Below are 23,268 nucleotides of genomic sequence, written 5' to 3' on the forward strand. Positions count from 1 at the left end.
CTGTGAAGCACACAGCTTCTGACTGGAGATAATAAGGAGTCCTGGCTTGTCCAGGTTTTGATCTGCCGGGCAGTGATGGGTGATTGCTCACTCTCAAATGCTTCCATAACCATGGCTAGATCTGCGGGCTGCGTCATTTCCAACCCGTGGTGGGAAATGGCAGCCTACTGAGAGCATCGGCGCAGTTTTCTGTGCCTGGCCTGTGGCGGATGGCCTAGTTGTATGTGGAAAACATTAGCGCCCATCTCTGGATGCGGGCTGATGCGTTGGTATTTATCCCTTTACTCTCGGAAAACAGGGATACAAGTGGCTTATGGTCAGTTTCCAATTCGAATTTTAGCCCAAACAGGTATTGATGCATTTTCTTTACCCCATAGGCACACGCTAACACTTCTTTCTCAATCTTGCTGTAAACTCTCTCAGCCTTAGACAGATTCCTGGATGCATAAGCAACCGGTTGCAGTTTCCCAAAATCATTAGCTTGTTGCAATACACACCCGATGCCATATAACGACGCATCACATGCTAGTACCAAACACTTACATGGATCATACAACACAAGCAATTTGTTTTGAGCATAACAATTTTCTCGCTTTTACAAAGGCATTTTCTTGGCTTTTGCCCCAAACCCATTCATCCCCTTTTCATAGTAAGACATGCAGTGGTTCTAACAGTGTACTGAGACCCGGTAAGAAGTTACCAAAGTAGTTCAAGAGTCCCAGAAACGACCGCAGCTCCATCACGTTCTGTGGCCTTGGTGCGTTCTCGATTGCCTCCTTTGCGTCGATGGGCCTGATGCTGTCCGCTGCAATCCTCCTTCCCAGGAACTCCACTTCAGGCACCAGGAAAACGCACTTCGAGCGTTTTAACCTGAGCCCCACGCGGTTGAGTCGACTAAGAATCTCCTCCAGGTTTTGCAGAGGCTCGACTGTGTTCTGACCTGTGACCAAGATGTCGTCCTGGAAGACCACAGTGTGCGGGACCGACTTCAGTAAGCTTTCCATGTTTCTCTGGAATATTGCCGCCACTGATTGGATTCCAAACAAAAAGACCTTTGTGCGTGTTGATGCAGGTGAGGGCTTTCGATGATTCCTCCAGTTCCTGCGTCATGTAGGCTGAAGTCAGGTCCAGCTTCGTGAAAGTCTTTCCTCCTGCCAGCATTGCAAAGAGGTCGTCGGCCTTTGGTAGTGGGTATTGGTCCTGCAGGGGGAAACAATTGATAGTTACTTTGTAATCGCCAGATTCTGACAGTGCCTTCTCCTTTGAGGACTGGGATGATAGGACTGGCTCACTTGTTGAACTCGATCAGGGAAATGATGCCCTCTCCTTGCAGCCAGTCTAGCTCAAGCTCTACCCTTTCTCTCATCATGTACGGTACTGCTCTCGCCTTGTGATGGATGGGTCACGCCCCCGGAATTAGGTGGATGTGCACTTTTGCTCCTTGGAATTTCCCGATGCATGATTCGAACAGTGAAGGAAATTTGGTTAAGACCTAGGCACACGAAGTGTCATCAGCGGGCGATAGCACTCAGACGTCATCCCAGTTCTAGCGTATCTTTCCCAACCAGCTCCTGCCGAGCAGCGTGGGACCATCACCTGGTACCACCCAGAATAGTAGCTTGTGCACCGCTCCATCGTAGGAGACCTTTGCAGTAGCACTGCTGATTACAGGAATCAGTTCTTTTGTGTAAATTCTTAGTTTCGTTCGAACTGGAGTTAAGACTGGCCTTGAGGCCTTGTTGCACCACAACCTTTTGAAAGTCTTTTTGCCTATGATGGACTGGCTCGCGCCCGTGTCCAGCTCCTTTGACACCAGGAATCCATTTAGTTTAACATTAAGTATTATCGGGGGACAATATGCCGTTGCATATGTACTCTTTGAATCAGCATGAATGGAAACGATGATCACCCCCGCAGCGCCAACAAGATGTTAAATGCCTTGCATTCATCACCCTTGATGGTGGACTCTGAGACATCTGCGGACGTGTAGCTGCAGGTATGTGTGACCTGCCCTGTACGTTACGATTCAAAAACAACGTCACTTTGTTCACAGTGCTTGTAGCAGCACTTGTGTGCTGAGAGATTTGCTTCGTATTGTCACTGGTGGCAATGAATGCCTGGGCTATCGCCAAGGCCTTACTCACGGTTGGGGTCTCTACAGTCAAAAGTTTGCAAAGTATGGTTTCGTGGCCAATGCCAAGTACGAAAAAGTCTCTGAGCATGTGCTCCAAATGTCCTTCAAATTCGCAATGTCCTGCAAGGCGTCTTAGCTCGACGACATAACTCGCCACTTCTTGGCCTTCAGACCTTTTGTAGGTGTAGAACTGGTACCTCGTCATCAGAACACTTTCCTTCGGGTTCAAATGCTCTCAGACCAGTGCATAAATCGTCATATGATTTCTCAATGGGTTTCGCTGGAGTGAGCAGATTCATCATGAGGCCATACGTTGGTGCCCCACACAAAGTGAGGAGGATCGCCCTTTGTTTGGCAGCGCTCTCTTCCCCATCTAGCTCGTTGGTCGAGTTGCTCCATAAAAGTTTCCCAATCATCTCCCTCTGAGAATTTCTCCAGGATGCCCACTGTTCTCTGCATCTTTGGGTTCGCTATCTGTATCTCGTCGCCAGTTATTGTGTATGGAGAAAAAGTCAGACTGAACACTGTGAGCTCAAAGTAAAGTGTGACCATAGTCTTTTATTGCAGGTCTCCAGAGTGCCTCTCCAATGAAGCCTCATTAAATACCTGTGCTCCCAAGGGATTATGGGATATGAGCCCTCTGGTGGCTGTACAGAGTAAATACAAGTATACATATATAACACTAACGCTATGCAAATGAGTTTGAGTGGAAACTCAAGGGGAAAAAAACCACTTCTCAAAATTAGCGCAATTTTGGCTGCAATTTGTGCCCGTTTTGCCGATTGCGCCCAAAGCAGAGACTCTTCCCAGTCTGTCTAATCAACAGGAGGTAGATTTTCTTCTTAAGCACTGGGACACAAGAGTTTCGTGGAACAGGAGCCCTTGTCACAACGTTGAGTACAAGACCAGGTAGGGGGTGGCAGGCTTCCTTCCCTGAAGGACATTAGTGAACCAGTTGGGTTTTTATGACAGTCCAGCACCTTTTGTTGTCATTTTTTTTTTCCTGGTGCCACTCCACAAATTTTGAATTCAATTTCATAACTTGCAATGGTAGGATTTCAATGGTAGGTGTGGCCTCTGCTAGTCAAGTGCTATAACCACTACACTAACGTACCCCATCTGCAGCACTTTATATAGTTTCTGGAAACTGAGATTAGAACAATATTGACAGTGGCCATGTTTCAGTTCTACGTGCACCCACTGGGAAGAGCTGTAGTCCTGCCAGGGTTTGGCAGCAACACTGAAACCAATTTGGGAGATGGAATGATGGCACCAGGAATGCAATCAGTATGGGAGTCAGGAGCTGGGCCGCTGGTTTCCCTCCAGTAGCATTGCAAATTTTTTAAGTTGCTTTATTAAAAGTTAACATTTTTGACCACTACCATAATCCAAGACTAAGCACTGTATGAAGACAGTAAGCTACCTGCCTTTCTTTGCTCATATCTCCCATCTGTAACTATCTGTAAATCTCTGACAAGGAATGAAGCAGTGACTGTGTCGAGACAGAGGCATGGCAGACATGAGCAAATCCTAGACAGATTATTAGAAAGCCAAGGAGAGCACTTATCTTGTCCTGCAGATTGAGTTAGGCAGAATCTGTAGATCCCAAATACTACAGCAACCTGCTAACTGTGAAAAAAGTAAGTGGCACAATTTAAATGGATGAATGGATTGTTTCATATATATTCATTCACTAAGGGATGTTTGGTGATTTAAATTAGTAGCAGTTTTTGAAAAAATCTAACCAGGTATTTGAGGTTTATATACCCTTGAGGCACAATATCGTTGCTAATCATTCAAATTCTACTCCCTGGTTGACACATTATGAAGGTAGTCTAGTAAATGAGCATATTATGTGTGTGATTAACTGGCAAACTCTAGCAGACTGTTGCCATGTGGACACAAAATGCATTCTCTTTACCTAGCTTTCTGCCAAGATCTATCTATTTCAATCATTGCTGATTAGAGGGAAAGTCGGACATGGTTAATCTGCGAGTATTTATTTTAAAGCACAGTCTGAGCACGTCTTCAAGAAGGTTCTGTGAAATGTAAAATGTAATCTATGAACGAGAAAGACCTGATAACTCTCGACTGACTTCATCACGTGAGTTTTCAAGGTTTTCTTCACAAATAGGGAAAATTCTATATACTCCACAGTTGTTCATTGCATATTCCATTTATATAGTTATTTTATATGCTAACATAGTGAATTGCAGAATGAATTATTTAAATAATATAATGTTTAACTGATTTCTGTTGTTCTGATAATTATTCTAGTTTATAAGTGGATAAAAAGCTATTTTAGAAACCTATCCCAATAACCTTACCTTTTTATAATCATTCCAGCAAGTATTCACCTAACAGAACCCCTTACTTGTCCCTGATGAATTATTGTATGGTGCAAATTGGAACTGCTCTGATTAATTAGAAGTGATTACCTGATCAAAGAGTTTAATCAACATAAAATTCAATAAACAATTATCAGCTTGTCACCCAGCCAGCCAAAATGGCCTTGAAATAAATTACACATATATATCATCGGATTATTCAAATATTGTTCTCGTGACATTACTACCACAAACATTGAAATGTACTTTTAGTGCTCAACTTGTTAGCAGAAAAACAGAAACTAAAAAAGTCAGGATTCAAGGAGCATGACTTTCACAGCACCATGCCTGATCTTAATGTACATTTGGCAAAGAAAACTATGTTTAAAAGTGGAAAGTGAAATGTGTAGCAACTTGATCATTTAATCAGATGTGGCAGATACATGTTTTTCTCATATTAAAGAATGCTGTAGTATTGAAAGTATCCTATTTTAAGAGTTTTGGATGGCAGTTGTATTGAACATTCTATACTAGATGTCTTTATTTCAATCAATTTTGAAGATACAATTTTCAAAGGAGCCCTTTACCTTGAAGACACAGCTTTCAAACAGCCCCAAAATTCTATTGTAAAAACAAAGGCAGACTGCAGTCTTTGATTGCCCAAACTGGCCAATATTTTCAAGCAAGAATTCCTCCTTGCAAATCTGATTTTCATAATGTTGCCATAACTACGCATAATGATATATGCAACTGAAACTTATGTAGAGGAATAGCACAAAAATCCATAATTGGACTCTGTTAAAATGTATATATTGATGATCAGATTAACCAGATACATTCCGAATTGGTTGTGTAAACCCCAATTTATTTTGCTAATAATGCCCACAGGAGTATCAGCCTGCATTCAAAATAAATCACATGAATCTTGAAAATTTTAACTGTATCTTACTGGACAACCTGCTATCTTGCAAGTACTGTATTATGTGGCTAGCAAAACAGCATTTGAAATGTATTATACATGCCTTATATAGAGTTAGAAATTAAAGTATATAACACACCATTTTCACCTCAGTTTCATTATGGCAGAAAGTGATCCAAAATATAGATAATACACAGCAATTAAAGTAAATTACATAAACGTTAGTCTTCACCAAACCCAAGTAGCTTCTATTGTTTACCAGACAATATAAAATCCTAAAATACCATGGTTCTCCATGAAATGAGATGCTGCTGTTGAATAGAACAGCTTAGTCACTGAGGATATATTTATACTGCAAGTTTAGCAGAGGCTTGAAGCAATTTTGCCCTTGTACCAATACCAAACAGACAGTGCAAATCTGGAGTCAATGTTCAACCTGACTTAAAATGTACTCAGAGTTGGTCCCCTGGGCACATTGTAAACTCACCTAATCCTACTTTAAATGTTATGGGGAGAGCAGGAAGAGACCATTGCCCATGCTTATGCCTAAACATGCACACAGTTCTTTCCAGGGCAGAAATATCACAGTTCCATATAGGACTCTGCCTGGCTGGAAGCTGAACTGCAGCTACTGCACTCAGTTATGAACACTGTTCAAAATCCAGCATCAGAGATTATCTGATGACTTTGATCACAGATATCAGGTCCTAAGAACATCACAGAGCAGCTCACATATTCAATTAATTACTATTGAAGAGTAGTCACTGTTGTCATATAGGCAAACATGGCAGCCAATTTATGTTCACCAAGATCCCTCAAACAACAAACGAGATGACCTACCAGTTAATCTGTTTTTAGTGGTATTGGTCAAGAGAGCAATGCTGGCCAGTACACTGAGAGAACTCCCCGCTCTCCTAAAAATAGTATCCTAGAATCTTCTCCATCCTCTGAACAGCCAGATGGGCCCTCAGTTTAACATCCCATCGAACAATGCAGCACTCACTCAGTGCTCCAAAGAAGTGCTCAAGTAGAGATTGCACCTTAACTTCCTTATTCAAAGGCAAGAGAGCTATACTAATTGAACCAAGTTAAGAACAAAAATAGATATTTCTTTCCCTTTTGACATTTGGCCTTGTTTTTTTTCACATAATTAGACATGATTATGAACATCTGGAAACAAACACCACTTCATTCTATTTTAAGCGTGCAATTTTGTACAATATTGAATGTTGTTATTTCAACCATTTACAAAGATAGTTGATTTATAGAAATTGAATACAAAGGCAACTCATTTGCATCAGGTGATAGGTGAGGCAGTAATGTTGATTCGCAATGCTCTTTGCTGGTAGTTCTGTGAGATCTTCTGACCCAGCAGGATGGGCTGAAGAGAAGACTAATATCTGTTATGAAGGATGCTATTTTAATAATATGATACTTCTCTGGCACAGCAGTACTGAATCGAAAAGCAGAGATCTCCAGGTTGAGCTCATATATACAATCTTCTGACCTTTGGCTAAAATCATTGACCCTTAATTTGTGGTCAACGGTGAAGCAAAGGCGCTTGTCCTGGCCCCAAAGAAAGCTTCTTACAAAGATCTCTGCGGCGAGAAGTTTGGCTTTTCCTACGTGCAATTGAATCAGTGTAGTTTAGTGGGAATTACATAGCGCGAGCTGCTGTGGCATCAACAAGCAGCCAATCAAAATGCAAAATTATCAGACAGTGTACCAGGAAGTGGGCAAGCTTTTTTGCTTTTAACTTTAAAAAAATATTAGAGAGAACAAAACAAAGATTGTGACTCTCACATAGGGAAAAAGAAAACTTGATATAAAGATAAACAAACATTTAAAAAAATAAATATACTTTTTTTAAGTTTCTTAAAAAATTACATTTTTATTAAACTGGATAAATTTGACACTCCACAAAATTAAAATTCATTTTTCAGGGTCATAATCTTTGTTTAGCAGTCAATGCACTGTTGAAAGCCCCAGTTGCACCTAATCCAAAAGGGTCTAACTTTTAACAGCGGAAGAGTCAAAATATTTGTCAGTTTCCATGATTTGAGAGATTTCACTGATTTCAAAAGCGTAATGACGGCGAACGCTGCCAGTTCGCCACCATCAGGGCCGCAAGTTCCGGGCCACTATGACCTGAAAAGATATTCAACGTCATTTTTGAAACCTATATATCAAAACTAGATTTAATCATAGTTTCTATAATCAATATATTGGAATAAACCTTTTGGACTTTAATCAGCAATGCACAAATCTGAAAGCACCTACAAGACATGCATCCGGCGGGGTACGTTATTGATGAAAATTTACATAGCGTTTGGACATACTTTCAGGCAATTCTATTTGAGTAAAAAGAAATATAATGGCATTTGGGAGCACAAACCTGAAAAGGCATCTTGCCATATTTTTTAAACTAGATAGAGATCATGAGCAGTCTAATAGGTGACATCTTTTCATGATTATAAACAAATATGGTCCATTTTGGCCGTGCCATTTCTCATTTATTCGCTTGCTTCTGTGAGATGGGTAAAATAAATTTGTTCTTTAGCACTGCAGCAACTGCATTTCTCTGTTGCAATATTGGATTTCTGCAAAATCAATATTGTTGCTACGTTATAACTATTTGTAGTAAATTCAACATCATTCATTACAACAGTTATCTGACTCCAATCATACAACAAATAAAACAGTGTTTGCATGTGTTTTGGCTGAAAGATACCAGTGAGCATGCTGTAAATTTAACACACAGAGTAATGCAATGTTTACCACATATTGATTTCCAACAACACTGTAGTAACCAAGAGCTGGATTCATTCATGATGAGAATGAATAATATCGCTCCTGTTGTTGCACAGCTGCATAAACTATGTAGCACCATTTTTATTTCAAATTATTAAAAAATGGTGTCTTATTAATTACTGCTATGCTAGTAAACAGAGTATCAAGTTAATGTGAGGCAATCTGGTTGGTGTGATAACATGATTTAACCCCTTTCTTAGGGGATACCACATTTCAAATTTAAATCGATTTTTCACACTCATTTAAAAAAATTATTAAAAATTAACTGATGTATTTTAAAGGAACATTCCTTTCAAGACTACTAAAAATATTCCAAAAATCCCAAACACTGCATGCTAGTTCCACATACTATTTGGTGAATTCTTAATGAATTTTTTTGCACACTTCTTTTAAAATATACGTCAAAAATGATGTGCTCCAAATCATTAAGATCTATTTTGCATTTTTTTTTCCACATTGGATGCAAACCATAAATGGATATTAGGGTCAAATTTACAAATAGCTGTGCCGATGACGAGCCTTGCTGAAGAAATCGCACCATGCTGCCCACAATTTTCCATCCATGCACAGAAAATCATGGGCAGTGTCCTCCTGATTACCCGGTGGCACTTACTTGCAAATTGCCCCCATTGTGTCTTACGTGCGGCTCTCAGTTTCTACTCAAGATAGAAGGCCTGGTCAGATAAGCTGTAGACTTTTATGAGTTTACTTTTAAGATTATTTTTGCCATTTGGACAGTGAGAGTAACAATATTAAATTATGTTGAAGCTTCAAACTACTAATAGCAATTTTGGAATGCGAGAGCCCATTTCTTTCAGGAACCTAGTATACAAAAATTATTTAGTGTCAGCTGTGGCTCAGTGGGTAACACACTCGCCTCTGAGCCAGAAGGTTGTGGGTTCAAGTCCCACTCCAGGAACTTGAGCACATAAATCTAGGCTGACACTCCAGTGCAGTGCTGAAGGAGTGCTGCACTGTCAGAGGTGCCATCTTTCGGATGTTAAACCGAGGCCCAATCTGCCCTCTCAGGTGGATGCAAAAGATCCCATGGCATTATTTCAAAGAAGAGTAGAGGAGCTATCCCTGGAAACCTGGCCAATTTTATCTCTCAATCAACATATCGAAAACAGATTATCTGGTCATTATCACATTGCTGTTTGTGGGAGTTTGCTGTGCGCTAGTTGGCTGCCATGTTTGCCACATTACCACATTGACTACACTCTAAAAGTACTTAATTGGCTGTAAAACACTTTGAGACATCCGGTGGTTGTGAAAGGCACTATATAAATGCAAGTCTTTCTTTCTTTTAAACCTGAAGATTTCGGCAGGAAAAAAATGATATCCTTCCAATAGAAGTAAATGAAAAATCAAATTTGTTACTTTCAGCCATTCAAAAGTGCAGTTTTACTCAGACATTAAGGTTTCATGCATTTTTGCGGTGTCTGATTTTCAAAAATTGCACTTACACAATCACTTCAAAATCATTGCTCTGACATTTACAATATGACTGCTCTCGTCTAAAGCCACTTTAACATTCTACACAAATGAATCCTAAGCATCCAATTCCAATCTCCCCCACTGCCCTAGGGATATAATTTACTATTTTATAATTAATTCTACAGGGTTATCTTAGTGATTAGATTTTCCATTCTGTTGTAATATCTTAGGAGAAAGAAAGTGACCAAATTATTTATCTTTGTTATTTAGAATGAATTAATTTTATCTTTAATTCAATATTGAGACACATTTTATACTTTAGTTGCTTACAAGATAAAATGAGTTGGCCATGTTGGCATAATTAAAGAAAGCTTTGGTTAGGACAACCAACTGATGAATCTTTCCTTTTGTAATTTACCAAAACAGACTTTGCGAGAACTCGCTAATATCTGAATTACAACAAAATTCATTGTTCTCTCAAGGACTACTGAACTGTCAGTCAACAACAACAATTTGTATTTTTATAGCGCCTTTAACATAGTAAAACATTCCAAGGCGCTTCACAAGAGTATTATGAGACAACAAATTTGATAACAAGCCACATAAGAAGAAATTAGGGCAGTTGACCAAAAGTTTGGTCAAAGCGTTAGGTTTTAAGGAACGTCTTGAGGGAGGAAAGAGAGGTCGAGAGGTGGAGAGGTTTAGGCAGGGAATCCTAGAGCTTAGGGGCTAGGCAGCTAAAGGCATGACCACCACTGATTGAGCGATTATAATCAGGGATGCTCAAGAGGTCATAATTAGAGGAGTGCAGATATCTCGAGGGTTGTGGGGCTGATGGAGATTACTGAGATAGGGAGGGGCGAGGCCATGGAGGGATGTGAAAACAAGGATGAGAATTTTGAAATTGAGGTGCTGCTTAACCGGGAGCCAATATAGGTCAGAGAGCACTGGGGTGATGGGTGAGCGGGACTTGTTTAGGACATGGGCGGCCAAGTTTTGGATCACCTCAAATTTAAGTAGGGTTGAATGTGGGTGGCCAGACAGCAGTACATTGGAATAGTCGAGTCTAGAGGTAACAAAGGCATGGATGAGGGTTTCAGCAGCGGATGAGCTGAGGCAAGGGTGGAGACGGTCAATGTTATGGAGATGGAAATAGACGGTCTTAGTTATGCTGTGGATATGTGGTCGGATGCTCATTTCAGGGTCAAATATGTATGGTTCAGCCTCAGACAGATGTTAGGGAGAGGGATGGTGTCAGTGGTAGGGAAAACTATGAATTTGTTTAAAGCAACGAATCAACCTAGCGAGACAATAAATATCAAGATTTTACCCCATCGGTACCTATAAAATGGGAGTGATGACAATTCACCAAGTAAATTATTGGTTATGCAGTAATTTGGGAATCCAAGAGATGTGGCTGGCACTACATTAATGCAAGTACTTCTCTTTCTTACATTCTTTCTTTAGCTTTTCATGAAGAAATTGGCAAAAGATGGGGCATACTTCCATGGTTGCCGATGACCATCTGATTCCTCACCCACTACGCCATGCATGAGTCCAGACAGCAAGATTTAGATCCTTCAATGCAGTGGGAATCTTGCTGGATCAGTGGCATTTCAGCTTTTGGGTCTGCCCATCTCCCAGCGTCCCAGCCCCAGAACATCTTCCAGCTTATTTGAACCTTAGTAACAGGCTCCTGGGATATTTCCAGTCCAATGTGGATCACCTGCATTGGATTGGGATCAATCTCTGTGTTCAGTTCATGATGGCCGGCCGCTGCAATGCGATGTCTATCCACTTTTGTTGTGTAACTCAATTGCAGCATCAGCAAGACTTAAAAAGAGCTCAAATTGGATTTGTAAAGGTACTTCAGATTTTATTTATTGATTACAGAAAGCACTCTCTACTCATGATATTCTGAGCCATGCTCTCCAAACTTTAGACATTTACCGGCTAGGAGATCTATGCGCTGAGGCAAGGGCGGAGATGGGCGATGTTACGGAGGTGGAAATAGTCGGTCTTAGTTATGCTGTGGATATGTAGTCGAAAGCTCATTTCGGGGTCAAATATGACACCATGTCTGCGAACAGTCTGGTTCAGCCTCAGACTGAAGTTGGGCAGAGGGATGGTGTCAGCGGCTGGGGAGCGGAGCTTGTGGCGGAGACTGAAAACAATGGCTTTGGTCTTCTCAACATTTAATTCGAGAAAATTTCTGCTCATCCAGAACTGGATGACGGACAAGCAGTCTGACAATTTAGAGACAGTGGAAGGGTCGAGAGAAGTGGTAGTGAGGTAGAGCTGGATGTCATCAGCGTACATGTGGAAACTGAGTTTTCGGATGATACCACTAATGGGCAGCATGTAGATGAGAAATAGGAGGGATAGATCATTAGGGACACAAAATGTAACAATGTGGATACGGGTATAGAAGCATTTGCAGGTAATTCTCTGGCTACGATTATATAGATAAGAATGGAACAAGGCGAGTGCAGTCCCACCCAGCCAGACGATAGTGGAGAGATGTTGGAAAGAAATGGAGTGTCAAAGGCTGCAGATAAGTCAAGAAGGACGAAGAGGGATAGTTTGCATTTGGCACAGTCACAAAGGATGTCAGTGGCAGGGGCGGAAACCGGATTGGAGGGATTCAAACATTGAATTGTGGGAAAGATGGGCACGGATTTGGGAGGCAACAACACGTTCAAATAAAAGTAAATTAGATCAGATATATACTTTCAGTGATTGAGTCTACACTTTATGCCAGCTTCAACTGGCTGACTTATGAGGTCAATATTTCAGTATTTATTGTGTTAATATCAAAAATTAATATGTCACTGTAAAATGTCAAGTCCGAAAACAAATATGTATAGGTTATATGTTTTAAGAATTATATAAGATTTATGTTAATTAAAAAGTTCATCAACTTGCCATCATTTTCTGAATGATCAACAACATTATAAAGAAACTAAGCAATTATTATATAGACTGCATAGTGGAAAGTGTTGAAATTTGACTTTTAAAATTCCAAATACATCCTTGTTTTGTTATGCAAGTGCTGTAATTTTACCTTGTGCAGACTTGGCTTAGGTAGTAGTACTGTCCCCGATAAGGTATGGATTCAAGCCTTGCTGTAGGACTTAAGCACAACTATATAGTGCCCAAATTTCCCCAGGAGTTGCTCTTTGTTTTTGGAGCAACTCGATTTTTCTGGACTATCTTTTTAGTTGCAATTCTGGCCATTTAATTTGCGCCAGTGTAAGTGAGTTAGTTAGGTTTTTTTATAGTTCAGGTTTTTTTTTAAAGGGGGCGTTCCCAGCCACTTACCCCTGTTATAGGTGTTTGGCCAGCAAATAGTTGCTCCAAACTAACTTAGGCCAGCATATGTTGCCACTTCTGTCCGCACAGAAAAACCTTACCTATAGTTAAGGAATTGGCGCAAGTAACTACATTTAAAGCACCACCAAGCACCAAACAAAGCACAAAAAGTAATAAGCAATTAATTAACAAATAAAATAGGAGGACCCTGCACCTAAAGCACCAAGACCAAAGTAATAAGCAATCAATAAATAACAAATTAAAAAATAGAAGGAACCCTGCACCTAAAGCACCAAAATCAATCAGTAAATAACAAATAAAAAATAGAAGTCCTATCTTAGGGAACGCAGCGGGCCGCCGATAAGGGAGCCCATTCGGCCAGGCTAGGGACGGCGTGCTTCGGGCCCCTCCCACACAGCCTGCAGCGCATGTTTGCAGAACCGGCCTGCCAGGAGCTAATGCACATGCACACAGACTCTAGCGCGCATGTGCAGAGCTTCCGGGACTGTTTTCAGTGCCGGGACCTGGCTCCGCCCTCAATCCATTGTGCCACGCTGCGCCACCACTGAGGAGAGGCTGGGGAGCGGCCAGAATACGGATGTCTTTTTTCGGCACGCTTGGAGGCGGACAAAAGCGGTGCACATCAGGTGTGGGCACCAGAAAAACAGGTTAGGGAAACACCAGCCCATAATCTAGGCTGATACTTTAGTGCCATACTGAGAAAGTGCTGCAATGTTGGAGGTACCATCATAGAATCATAGGGCCCAAAAATTGGTCAAAGTCAAGGCCCACCCAAGTGCCGTACAAAGGACCACTGAGGGCCTGGTGGTACTTTGCCAGGAAGATTCCTCTAAAAGAGATGGCAGTACGGCCTGGTGGCAAAATAACGACTTACGCCATCAATCTGGGCGGCAGCGGGCAGGAGCTCCAAAACTCAGTGGCAAGTGCGATCCTCGCCCAAGTGCCGCCTGAGGATTGAGTCGGGTGCAGGGAAGGGTGGGATGACCTAAAAATAAAAACCTTCACAAAAAAAAAGCACTGAAACACCTTTAAGGGACCCATACAGATAAATCGATGAAAAAAACATGAATAGAAGTTCACTCCCCTTTTTTGCTTACCGTCGGGGTTAGACCTGCCTTCACGCAGCGATCTTTCCCCCTGCTGCTGCCGATTCCCACCTGGAGGAATCTGACAGCTTAGCGGGCGGGCGGCCACTTATGCGACTTGCACGCCAGCGGCCGTCAGCGGGCGATTCCCAGCGGTACTCCCCTCCCGCCAGCGGCAGACCTCGAGGAATCTGTCACCAAGGGCAGAGCGGCGAAAAAACTCATCGGCAGTGGGTGGTAGTGGGCAGTAACGCCACCAATTTCGGCCCCTATAGAGTCACAGAAGGAGGCCATTTCAGCCCATCGTATCCGTGCCGGTCGACCAAGAGCTATCCAGCCTAATCCCACTTTCCAGCTCTTGGTTCGTAGCCCTGTAGGTTACGGCACTTTAAGTGCACATCCAAGTATCCTTTGGATGAGACATAAGAACATAAGAAATAGGAGCAGGCGTCGGCCAATCAAATAAGATCATGGCTGATCTGATCTTAGCCTTAACTCCACTTCCCTGCCTGCTCTCCATAACCCTTGACTCACTTATCATTCAAAATCTTCCTTAACATTCAAATAAGGAGACATTAAACTAAGGCCCATATGCCTTTTTAGAGGGATGTTAAAGATTCCAGGATACTATTTGAAAAAGAACAGAGAGTTCTCCTGGAGTTTTGACTAACATTTCACCATCAAAAAATGATCAAGAAAAGTTACTCAGGTCATTGCTGTTTGTGGGACCTTGCTTACAAAATAATGCTGCACTCACCCTCATGGCAACAGTGAGAGCGATGCAATAAGGTGCTGAATACAAGTTCTTTCTTCACTGTTCAAAACCATAATAAATATTTTCAACTTAAAGTTTTATCCTGAACTTCTACAGTTTCATGTAAAATCAAAGTACAGCCAAAAGATGATGGCTTGTGCGACCTTTAATCTCTACATCCCCACTAAAATGCCATATGTGACAATCTTGGATAGTGTCCAAAATGGTCATCTTTTCCCTGGATCGAAATATTGAAACTGTTCGTAATCTACAAACTGACAAGACTGCTTATATCTTCAATATAAAAGTAATGAAAAGTAGAAAATACACCACAGGTCTGTCAGCATCAGATTAGTATTTCAGCCATCCAAAACATGAACCTGTCTTTTCACTTTAGAGATGCTGATGGAGCTGCTGTGTATTTCCAGTATTTTCTGTATTTATTTCTGTGTTTTTCCGGCATTCACAGTTTTCCTTTATTTAACAAAACAGCTAACTTATGTGGCAAGGTATGTAAACTCCCAGCTACTTAATAAATCTGAATCCACGTAAACATGATGCAAAAAAAATTAAAACATTAACACATCTAGCCACTTATTTTTTTTTAATATGGCTTATTTTTTCCGACAAGCTTCAGTTTGATTTACATAAGAACATAAGAACATAAGAAATAGGAACAGGAGTAGGCCATACGGCCCCTCAAGCCTGCTCCGCCATTCAATAAGATCATACTTGATCTGATCATGGACTCAGCTCCACTTCCCCGCCCGCTCCCCATAACCCCTTATCCCCTTATCATCTATTTCTGTCTTAAATTTATTCAATGTCCTAGCTTCCACAGCTCTCTGAGGTAGCGAATTCCACAGATTTACAACCCTCTGAGAGAAGAAATTTCTCCTCATCTCTGTTTTAAATGGGCGGCCCCTTATTCTAAGATCATGGCCTCTAGTTCTAGTCTCCCCCATCAGTGGAAACAACCTCTCTGCATCCGCCTTGTCAAGCCCCCTCATAATCTTATACGTTTCTATAAGATCACCTCTCATTTTTCTGAATTCCAATGAGTAGAGGCCCAACCTACTCAATCTTTCCTCATAAGTCACCTCTCACATCTCCGGAATCAACCTAGTGAACCTTCTCTGATCTGCCTCCAAAGCAAACATATCCTTTCGTAAATATGGAAACCAAAACTGCACGCTGTATTCCAGGTGTGGCCTCTATTTAAAAGATAACACCTCTTCCTAGATCTTTTCCTGTGCTGCTCTTGAACCATTAGCTGGGAAATTCGCAAGACTGCACTATATAACTTGAAGTATTCTCTAACTTACCTTCTTGAAAAGCATCTCACCATGAAAGTTTGACCGGGTTTGGGAACACACCAAGTGTAGTGTCTGTAAGCACTCTAATAATGACTCCATGAGGTAAGGTATTGCACTTGAACTGTTGTGACCTTAGTCCATTTATTACAGCTCCTGAATGAAGTTACAGTGAGGTGGGCTCCCTTTTATACCTGGTTACCTGCGGTGTGCAGGTGACCTCTAGGTCTCCACCAGTTGCACCCTCTGGTGGTACAGACATATTGTAAACAGTGTAAAGATACATTCATTGGTCTTATGTAACTGTACATTGAGTGTACAAGGTATATAGATACACGACATCACTCCCCCCTAAGTCTTGTGCCACTGGCCTTTGCACTGGGTGCTCTGGCCCTCGACTTGAGTGCCCAAAGCCCTTGCACTTTGTCTGTGCTTGGGAATGGCTCTCTCCCTGTGGACCCCCAAGTCCTTATTGCCACAACATTGGGAAATGGTCAGCAGTGGACGGTTGGAGGTTGAAATGGAGATTTGAGTGGGTTCTAGGTGTGATCCATGTATCCATGGCTACATACCCCTATTCCCCCCCCCCCCCACCATATATAGACCATGTGTGTGACTCAACAGTTGCATTTACATACATGTACAAAAAATAGGATTGGTTACATGACTGTTTGGGTTTAGCAGTACTGGAACAAGTACATTTTTCAGGTAAGGTACATGTGTGGTATTACAGTCTTGCCCCTGGGGTGTAGGTGCAGGTGGGTGAGGATGCTAGTTCCAAAGTAACTGGACTGTATCCTGGTTGTCTGATGGCAGCACTGCGCCCCCTGCCAGCTGGGCTCGAATCGCTCTCTTGGCTGGGTCTCAGGGCCTTTGCCTTTGCCTAATGGTGGGCAGAGCCACAGGAATGTGTGGCCTCCCTGTCCTCCTTTGAGGGCTCCAGGGTCTCCCTGCTGCCCTTCAGCGGTAGTGGGAGCCTGGTCATCCCAGGTCCCATCGGGAGGGCTGGAGGGCGCTGGCCTCTTGCTCCCGGTGCTGGCCCTGGTGGCCAGAGGGGTAGGGCCGATTTGGGGCAGGGTGCCAGTAGTGGAGCCTGTGTCATCCACTGATCGCTGGCCCTGCAGTGGGTAAGCTCCCACTGTGTATGGCCACACTCCCTGGGGCATCACATTGGTCCCGGAGGCGCAGGCTACATGATTGGGTAGCCCGCTGGACCTGGATGCTTCAAACAGGAGATTGCCCTTGGCTTTGTCTGCGTGCATCTTGAACCCGGCATCACACATTATTCCATCGTTTACATTCATGATACATTGGCTCCGATCGCACTCAGGTACTAGTTCACATTTGTCAATTACATCTTTTCCCTCAATTACATATTTTCCCTATATATTACCGGCATCGCTGTACAATGTTACATTTAGATACTTGTGTTCATCGATTACACCTTTTCCACATATTCTACCAGTATCGCTGTTCAACAGTACATTTAAATACTTGCATTTGTTCATTACATCTCTCACATTAGTATCACTGGCATTGCTGTACAAAAAGTGAAACTGTCCCTTTAATTGTTCTGGGTTGCCAGTCTTCTTTAAGAGGGCCTTGCAATCTTTACCCCAATCCGGTTCGCTGCTCGGATCGTTGCTCCCTCAAAGCTGCCCCTCGTGGTCTGGTCGCGGCCATCTTCATTTCAGGCACTTCGCCAATGGTGCAGGCGCCACCTTTTCACTCTCGTCGAGGTAGGCTGCGGTGATCCTTCTCTCCCCAGGTTCTGCCACTGAAGCTGGGCATTTACCTTCTGTATCGATCTTCTCCCTTCAGAGTCTTGCCATGGCTTGGAAGGTGAGGTCTGGTCATTCGGGTTGAATCATCTCACCATTGGGTAGTGCGGTCTGTATCATCTCCGCGCAGTCGAGTTGGACGTTAGGATCCTCAGGTGCTGTGATGGATCCAAATTTGGGGCCACCTAGGACGTCGATCACCAGGCCCGGGAGGCTTTCCCAGCTCCAACAGATTTGGATTTGCTTCATCCAACTTCTTCCTAGCAGTGTTGGACCATCATCAGCAATGATCCACAAAGGTAGCTTGTGCATCGCGCCGCCATAGGACACCTGTACGTCCACGCTGCCAACGAATGCAATGGTGTTGTTTTGTAAGTGACCAGCATTGCCTGGATTGGTAGCATTTTAGGTTGTTCAATCGGGTTGTCCCAGAGTTTCTCAAAGGCCGCCTGATTCATCAGCGATTGGCTCGGCCCTGTGTCAACCTCCATCGAGACTGGGACACTGTTGATTTCAATTTCTATCTTCAACGAGGAACTCTCGGTGGAGCAGATAAACACTCCATATACCTTTTCCTGGGGCTGAGCTACCTCCTGGACTCTCTCTTCGTCTTCATCAGCGCTGGAGTCCGGGTGATCGACCAACTCTTCAGCGATTCTGTGAGTAAAATTGCTTTGACACATTCGCTGTAGATGGCCTTTAGTGTTATAGCCCTTGCAAGTATAGTCTCTGTATCTGCATTGGTTGGCTCTGTGATTTCCTCCACAGCGCCAGCATGGGGCTGGCCAGTTGGCCCCCTGCGACGGACTCGGGGTTGCGGGGCGCGGTGTCACAGTCTTGCTTCTGAAAGGCGCCATTCGGTTCACTGTACTTGCTGTGTTGGAGTCCTGGGGTTGAGTCATCATCCTTCTGGAATCGCAGGCCGAGGCCATGAATGCTTGGCTCACGTTAATTGCCTTCTGCAGGTGGTATCCGCAGAGAGCTGCCTGTGGAGGAGGCCTTCGTGGCTGATTCCAATAACAAAGATGTCCCTCAGTGCTTCGGTGAGGTGGTCACCAAAATCATACGGTGCAGCCAATCGTCTCAGGTCTGCAGCATATTTTGCGATTTCTTTGCCTTCGGGCCGCCGGTGTGTGTCTGGCTGTTAGGATGCTCCCTTTTGGCTTAAGCTGTTCCTGTATCAGCGTTACGAGCTCCGCGAATGTTTGCGTTGTCGTCTTCTCTGGGATTAGCAAGCCCCTGACAAGGTCATGAACGGTGGGCCCACAACTGCTGAGCAGGATGGCTCGCCGCTTATCAGCCAGCGAGGTAGGTGTGTCTCCAGCCAGGTCGTTCGCGATGAAGTAGTGTTCTAGCCTTTCCACAAAGGCACCCCAATCTTCCCCATCAGTGAATTGCTGAAAGTTGCCAAAGTTAGCCATTTTTCGCGTGGAATTTATATTCTCATCACCAATTGTAGTGTCTGTAAACACTCTAGTTATGACTCCACAAGGTAAGGTATTGCACTTGAACTGTTGTGACCTTGGTCCATTTATTGCAGCTCATGAATGATATTACAGTAAGGTGGGTCCCCTTTTATACTTGGTTACCTGCGGTGTGCAGGTGACCTCTAGGTCTTCACCAGTTGTACCCTCTGGTGGTACAGGCATATTGTATACAGTGTAAAGATACATTCATTGGTCTTATGTAACTGTACATTGAGTGTACAGGGTATATACATACACAACACCATGTGGGAAATTATGTGGAATCGTGAATGGTTAAAATTGCACATGAATCTATTTTTTTATTTTCAGTTTATAGCTAAAGGGGCATGTCTAAATTTGGTGGCAGTTTTTTCTTAAATAAATCAAAATGCCACCTTACTAAGGTTGTCATTTTGCAAATGGACAGCTGAGTGGGCAGCAGCTGTGCATATCCTCTATCCGCCTCCTCCCAGGCCTCATGTTAGAGGCAGCGTACAAAACAACGAGTAATGCAATGGGTTCAGTCTTGTGTCTGCATTTGAGATAACCTGGCGAAGGGATGAAGGAAGATGTGGACCACAACTAACATCTATTATCTGATCATTTAGCGCAAAATTAAAACATTTTGTCATTTTATTTTTGAATAGTACCTAAATGAGGACTATTTAATTTGTATTTAGAAAATGAACAAGCTGAAAAAAATGAAAGGTTTTTTTTGTCATATATTGCATATGTAGTGCAATAAAATTGAAAACACATCATTTATCCCAGTGGGTAATTATTTGTATGATCTTGAATATAGGCTCTTCAAAATTGATGGTTCACAACATGAGGATGCATTATATCTGTAATGAATTGTACAGTCAGAATATCATGGATTCAAAATTAGAGAAGTCTACTTTTCAACGGTATTTAAATTGCTACAATTGGAAAATTATAATCAACAGCCTATATCTGTTTCAGATTTTCTTTCATGTAGTTATTTTTGTTATACTGTTTAAAATGAATAACTATTCCTAACACTATTTAACATTAGAAATGAGTTAAAGCTTTTCCACTTGCATTGAAATGGTGAGACCCTTTTCAAATGGTTTTGTTTAGAGCGCCACCTCATGGCAACAATCGTTTTTCTCTTTATCAGAGTAAAAAGTTCAAATAGATGCAGGAAAAATGATGAAATATTAAATTAAGTCTGAATAAGGAATCTCAGTTCAGCATCAGAACATAATTTCCATTGATATATCCATAGCTAAGGCTTTTAAACATTTAGTATGCTCGAGTTTTCGACTGTTCTATGGTAACACGAGCTACAACATAAGAATACTTAACAGATCTCTTGCAGGAATGTCAGACCTATGGGAAACACAACTATGTACAGTAGGAAGAGGGAAAAAAAACTATAAAATGAGGTTACTATTAAGTGATCATAGAAACACGTACAACAGAAATCATTATTATATGCTTATAATGAAGAAAGCTATGCAGAAAAATATTTTACAAACATATTTCATTGCTTGACAATAAAGTCACAAATGTCTTTGAAGTTTAACCTTTAGACTGAACTGTTCTTTACAGAACTAATGCCTCAGTCCCCAGAAAAAATACTCACTTACATAATTAACACCATAAGATTGGAAAATTAACACATTTTTATTTAATTATTCTTGCACTCACCAAGAGAAACCATAAATAAACCATAAAATAGGTCTATGTCAAAACTCTCATGAAAGGGAGTTCTATTTTGGATAGTGCTATGTATGGGAATCCTGGTAAATTATTCTTCTCCACCTCAGTCCAGTAATATTGAGGGTATCATTCCACAAATAGGGCAATAGCACTTCATCCCAGCTGAAATGGGCTAACAGCACAGACCAGGGACTATATCTGGGACCTTCCTGGGCTGTAGAGCTCAGTGCCATATCACTTGGTTCTGTTACCAGCCTGCCAACTCTTTCTAGCTCTTTCTCCCTCCAACATCCAAAGAAGCGTTGGAACTGAATCACCCAAATTCTTTTGCATGTGACGTGTGATGATATCAGAGAAAGGAAAGATATCCAAAGGCATTTATTTTCTAGCTTAAAGGTATATACTCAATTAATTTGCAGCCTAATAAGCATCTCATATCGTGAAAGGGTTGATCACACTACAATGTGGCCTTTAGTTAGCTGGTCACTAGTTTAGACTGAGAACAAAGGAGATCTGTTGCAATGTACAAATGAACCTCAGAACAAAGAATGCACAACTATTTTAATTCAAGATTGGTGTGCCCGATGCAAGACTATTTGTTCTTCTGGTTAGCACATTAGCAGAAACGTTCGCACCTCCCACCTGCGGATCACGCTTGATGGAAGTGCACATTTATTTATGGGATTACACTTTTGAAAATCGAAGGTTCTCCAACCCCAGACGTGACACATTGAAGTTGACGTTCTGTGTGAGGTGCAAAGGTATTTGGAGTGCTGCTAAATTGGATTCCGAGCAGAGCTCATTCGAGTAGATGTGAAGGCTGAACCCTTATTAGAACAGTCAGTGTTACAGCGCTAAAACAAAATGCAACGTTGCTCCTGATGTGGTTTCATTTGGTTGAGAATCAGCCAATCTCGTTGACAAAACTTCAGTTGATCTTATAAGGATCGATGGAAGTCAATAAGAGCAAGGAGGAGGGGGCGCACAAGAAGCGTTCACAACAATGGAATTTGCTGCCAATTATCTCCAAAGTCACTTTTTTTTACTTGTATGCTTTGATATCTATACTGGTGCCAGCAGCACTTGGTTTATATGCATGGGAAGCTGCTCTATCCAAGGCTCAAGGTTACAGTGATACTTCTATCCCCTTGATTGCTTGCTGACTCCCAGGGAATAGGAGCGATCGACTGCCGAGGACTGAGTGTTCACCAAGTCCCATCCTCCTTTCGGACCTTATATTGACCAACTCGATTCGTTGCAACACAACCTTTTAAATAAATAATATACCAGTTCCAATTCGGCTGCAAATCTGGAGTCTCAAAGGGAGCGATACGGGGGGACCACCAGAACCTGCGCAACCAGCACCTGCAGCTGAGGACATCCAAGCTGCCCTTCCCCACAACATCTGGTAAACTTCACCAAAAAGTTACGCAACCTAGCTCATGAGGCGCTGGCTGAAAGTGGACCTGAGCGATGTCTGAGCAGCTTCTAAAATAAATCCTTGCAAAGCGGTCAATTAATTGTCTTGACATCGCCATTGGTGAGGGTGAACCAGATCAAGACTACATTATCTGGGCTTCGAAATTACATTTGCCAAGAATTGCCATTTTAAATACTCATGGGCGAGCACATTGGAAACTATCGCTCAACATGACAAGGACTTTCAGGCACAGCACCACATGATGACGGCTACCACGATAGCGATGTTTGTTCCATCAAGTTTTACAACTTACCCCGTGCAGATAACGCATACATTGCACATATGTCGTCTCTAATCGCTGAACTTACCAGCAAAGACTTGTCCCTCTGCGCTTGACAGCAGCTGCACGAGCAGACAGAGGAGAATCCGAAGCAGTCTCATATCGAGCTATGTTTTTCTCGCATTACTTGCGCGGTTGTGGCATTATCCGGTAGCTGGCTGGTTAGCAAGCGATGATCCGTTGGAGAAACCGGGAGCGCTGTGGTGCACTTAAATGCTGACTGCTACTGGCTCTGCCTGGCAGCTTGGAGATGTTGAAGTAGTTGCTGAGTGAGAGCTCCCCCGGGTCCTGACGCAAGCCGCTTCTCTCTCTCTCTCTCTCTCACACACACACACACAAGCAGGAAGCTCACTTCCAACTCAAATGCTTGGGAAAGAAATCCCACTCATTTCAAATAGGCAACTGGCGTCATGCAATATTTTTTTTTAGCAGATAACACAAAGAACGGTTCCACTATCAGGC

General features: G+C 42.5%; 1 protein-coding gene across 3 annotated transcripts in view; it reads right to left on the minus strand.

The window, feature by feature from the left end:
- The window catches only part of ptprt (protein tyrosine phosphatase receptor type T), a 1,564,838-nt gene extending 1,541,823 nt beyond the window's left edge, over positions 1 to 23,015 (minus strand). For all 3 annotated transcript variants that reach the window (XM_070896216.1, XM_070896215.1, XM_070896217.1), the window contains exon 1: positions 22,835 to 23,015. In XM_070896216.1, coding sequence (XP_070752317.1) covers positions 22,835 to 22,907 — 73 coding nt within the window. In that variant the 5' untranslated portion in view covers positions 22,908 to 23,015. The remainder of the gene's footprint in view (positions 1 to 22,834) is intronic.
- Between the last annotated feature and the right edge of the window lie 253 nt (positions 23,016 to 23,268).

The sequence above is a fragment of the Pristiophorus japonicus genome, chromosome 12, assembly GCF_044704955.1.
Source record: "Pristiophorus japonicus isolate sPriJap1 chromosome 12, sPriJap1.hap1, whole genome shotgun sequence".
Lineage (NCBI taxonomy): Eukaryota > Metazoa > Chordata > Chondrichthyes > Pristiophoridae > Pristiophorus > Pristiophorus japonicus.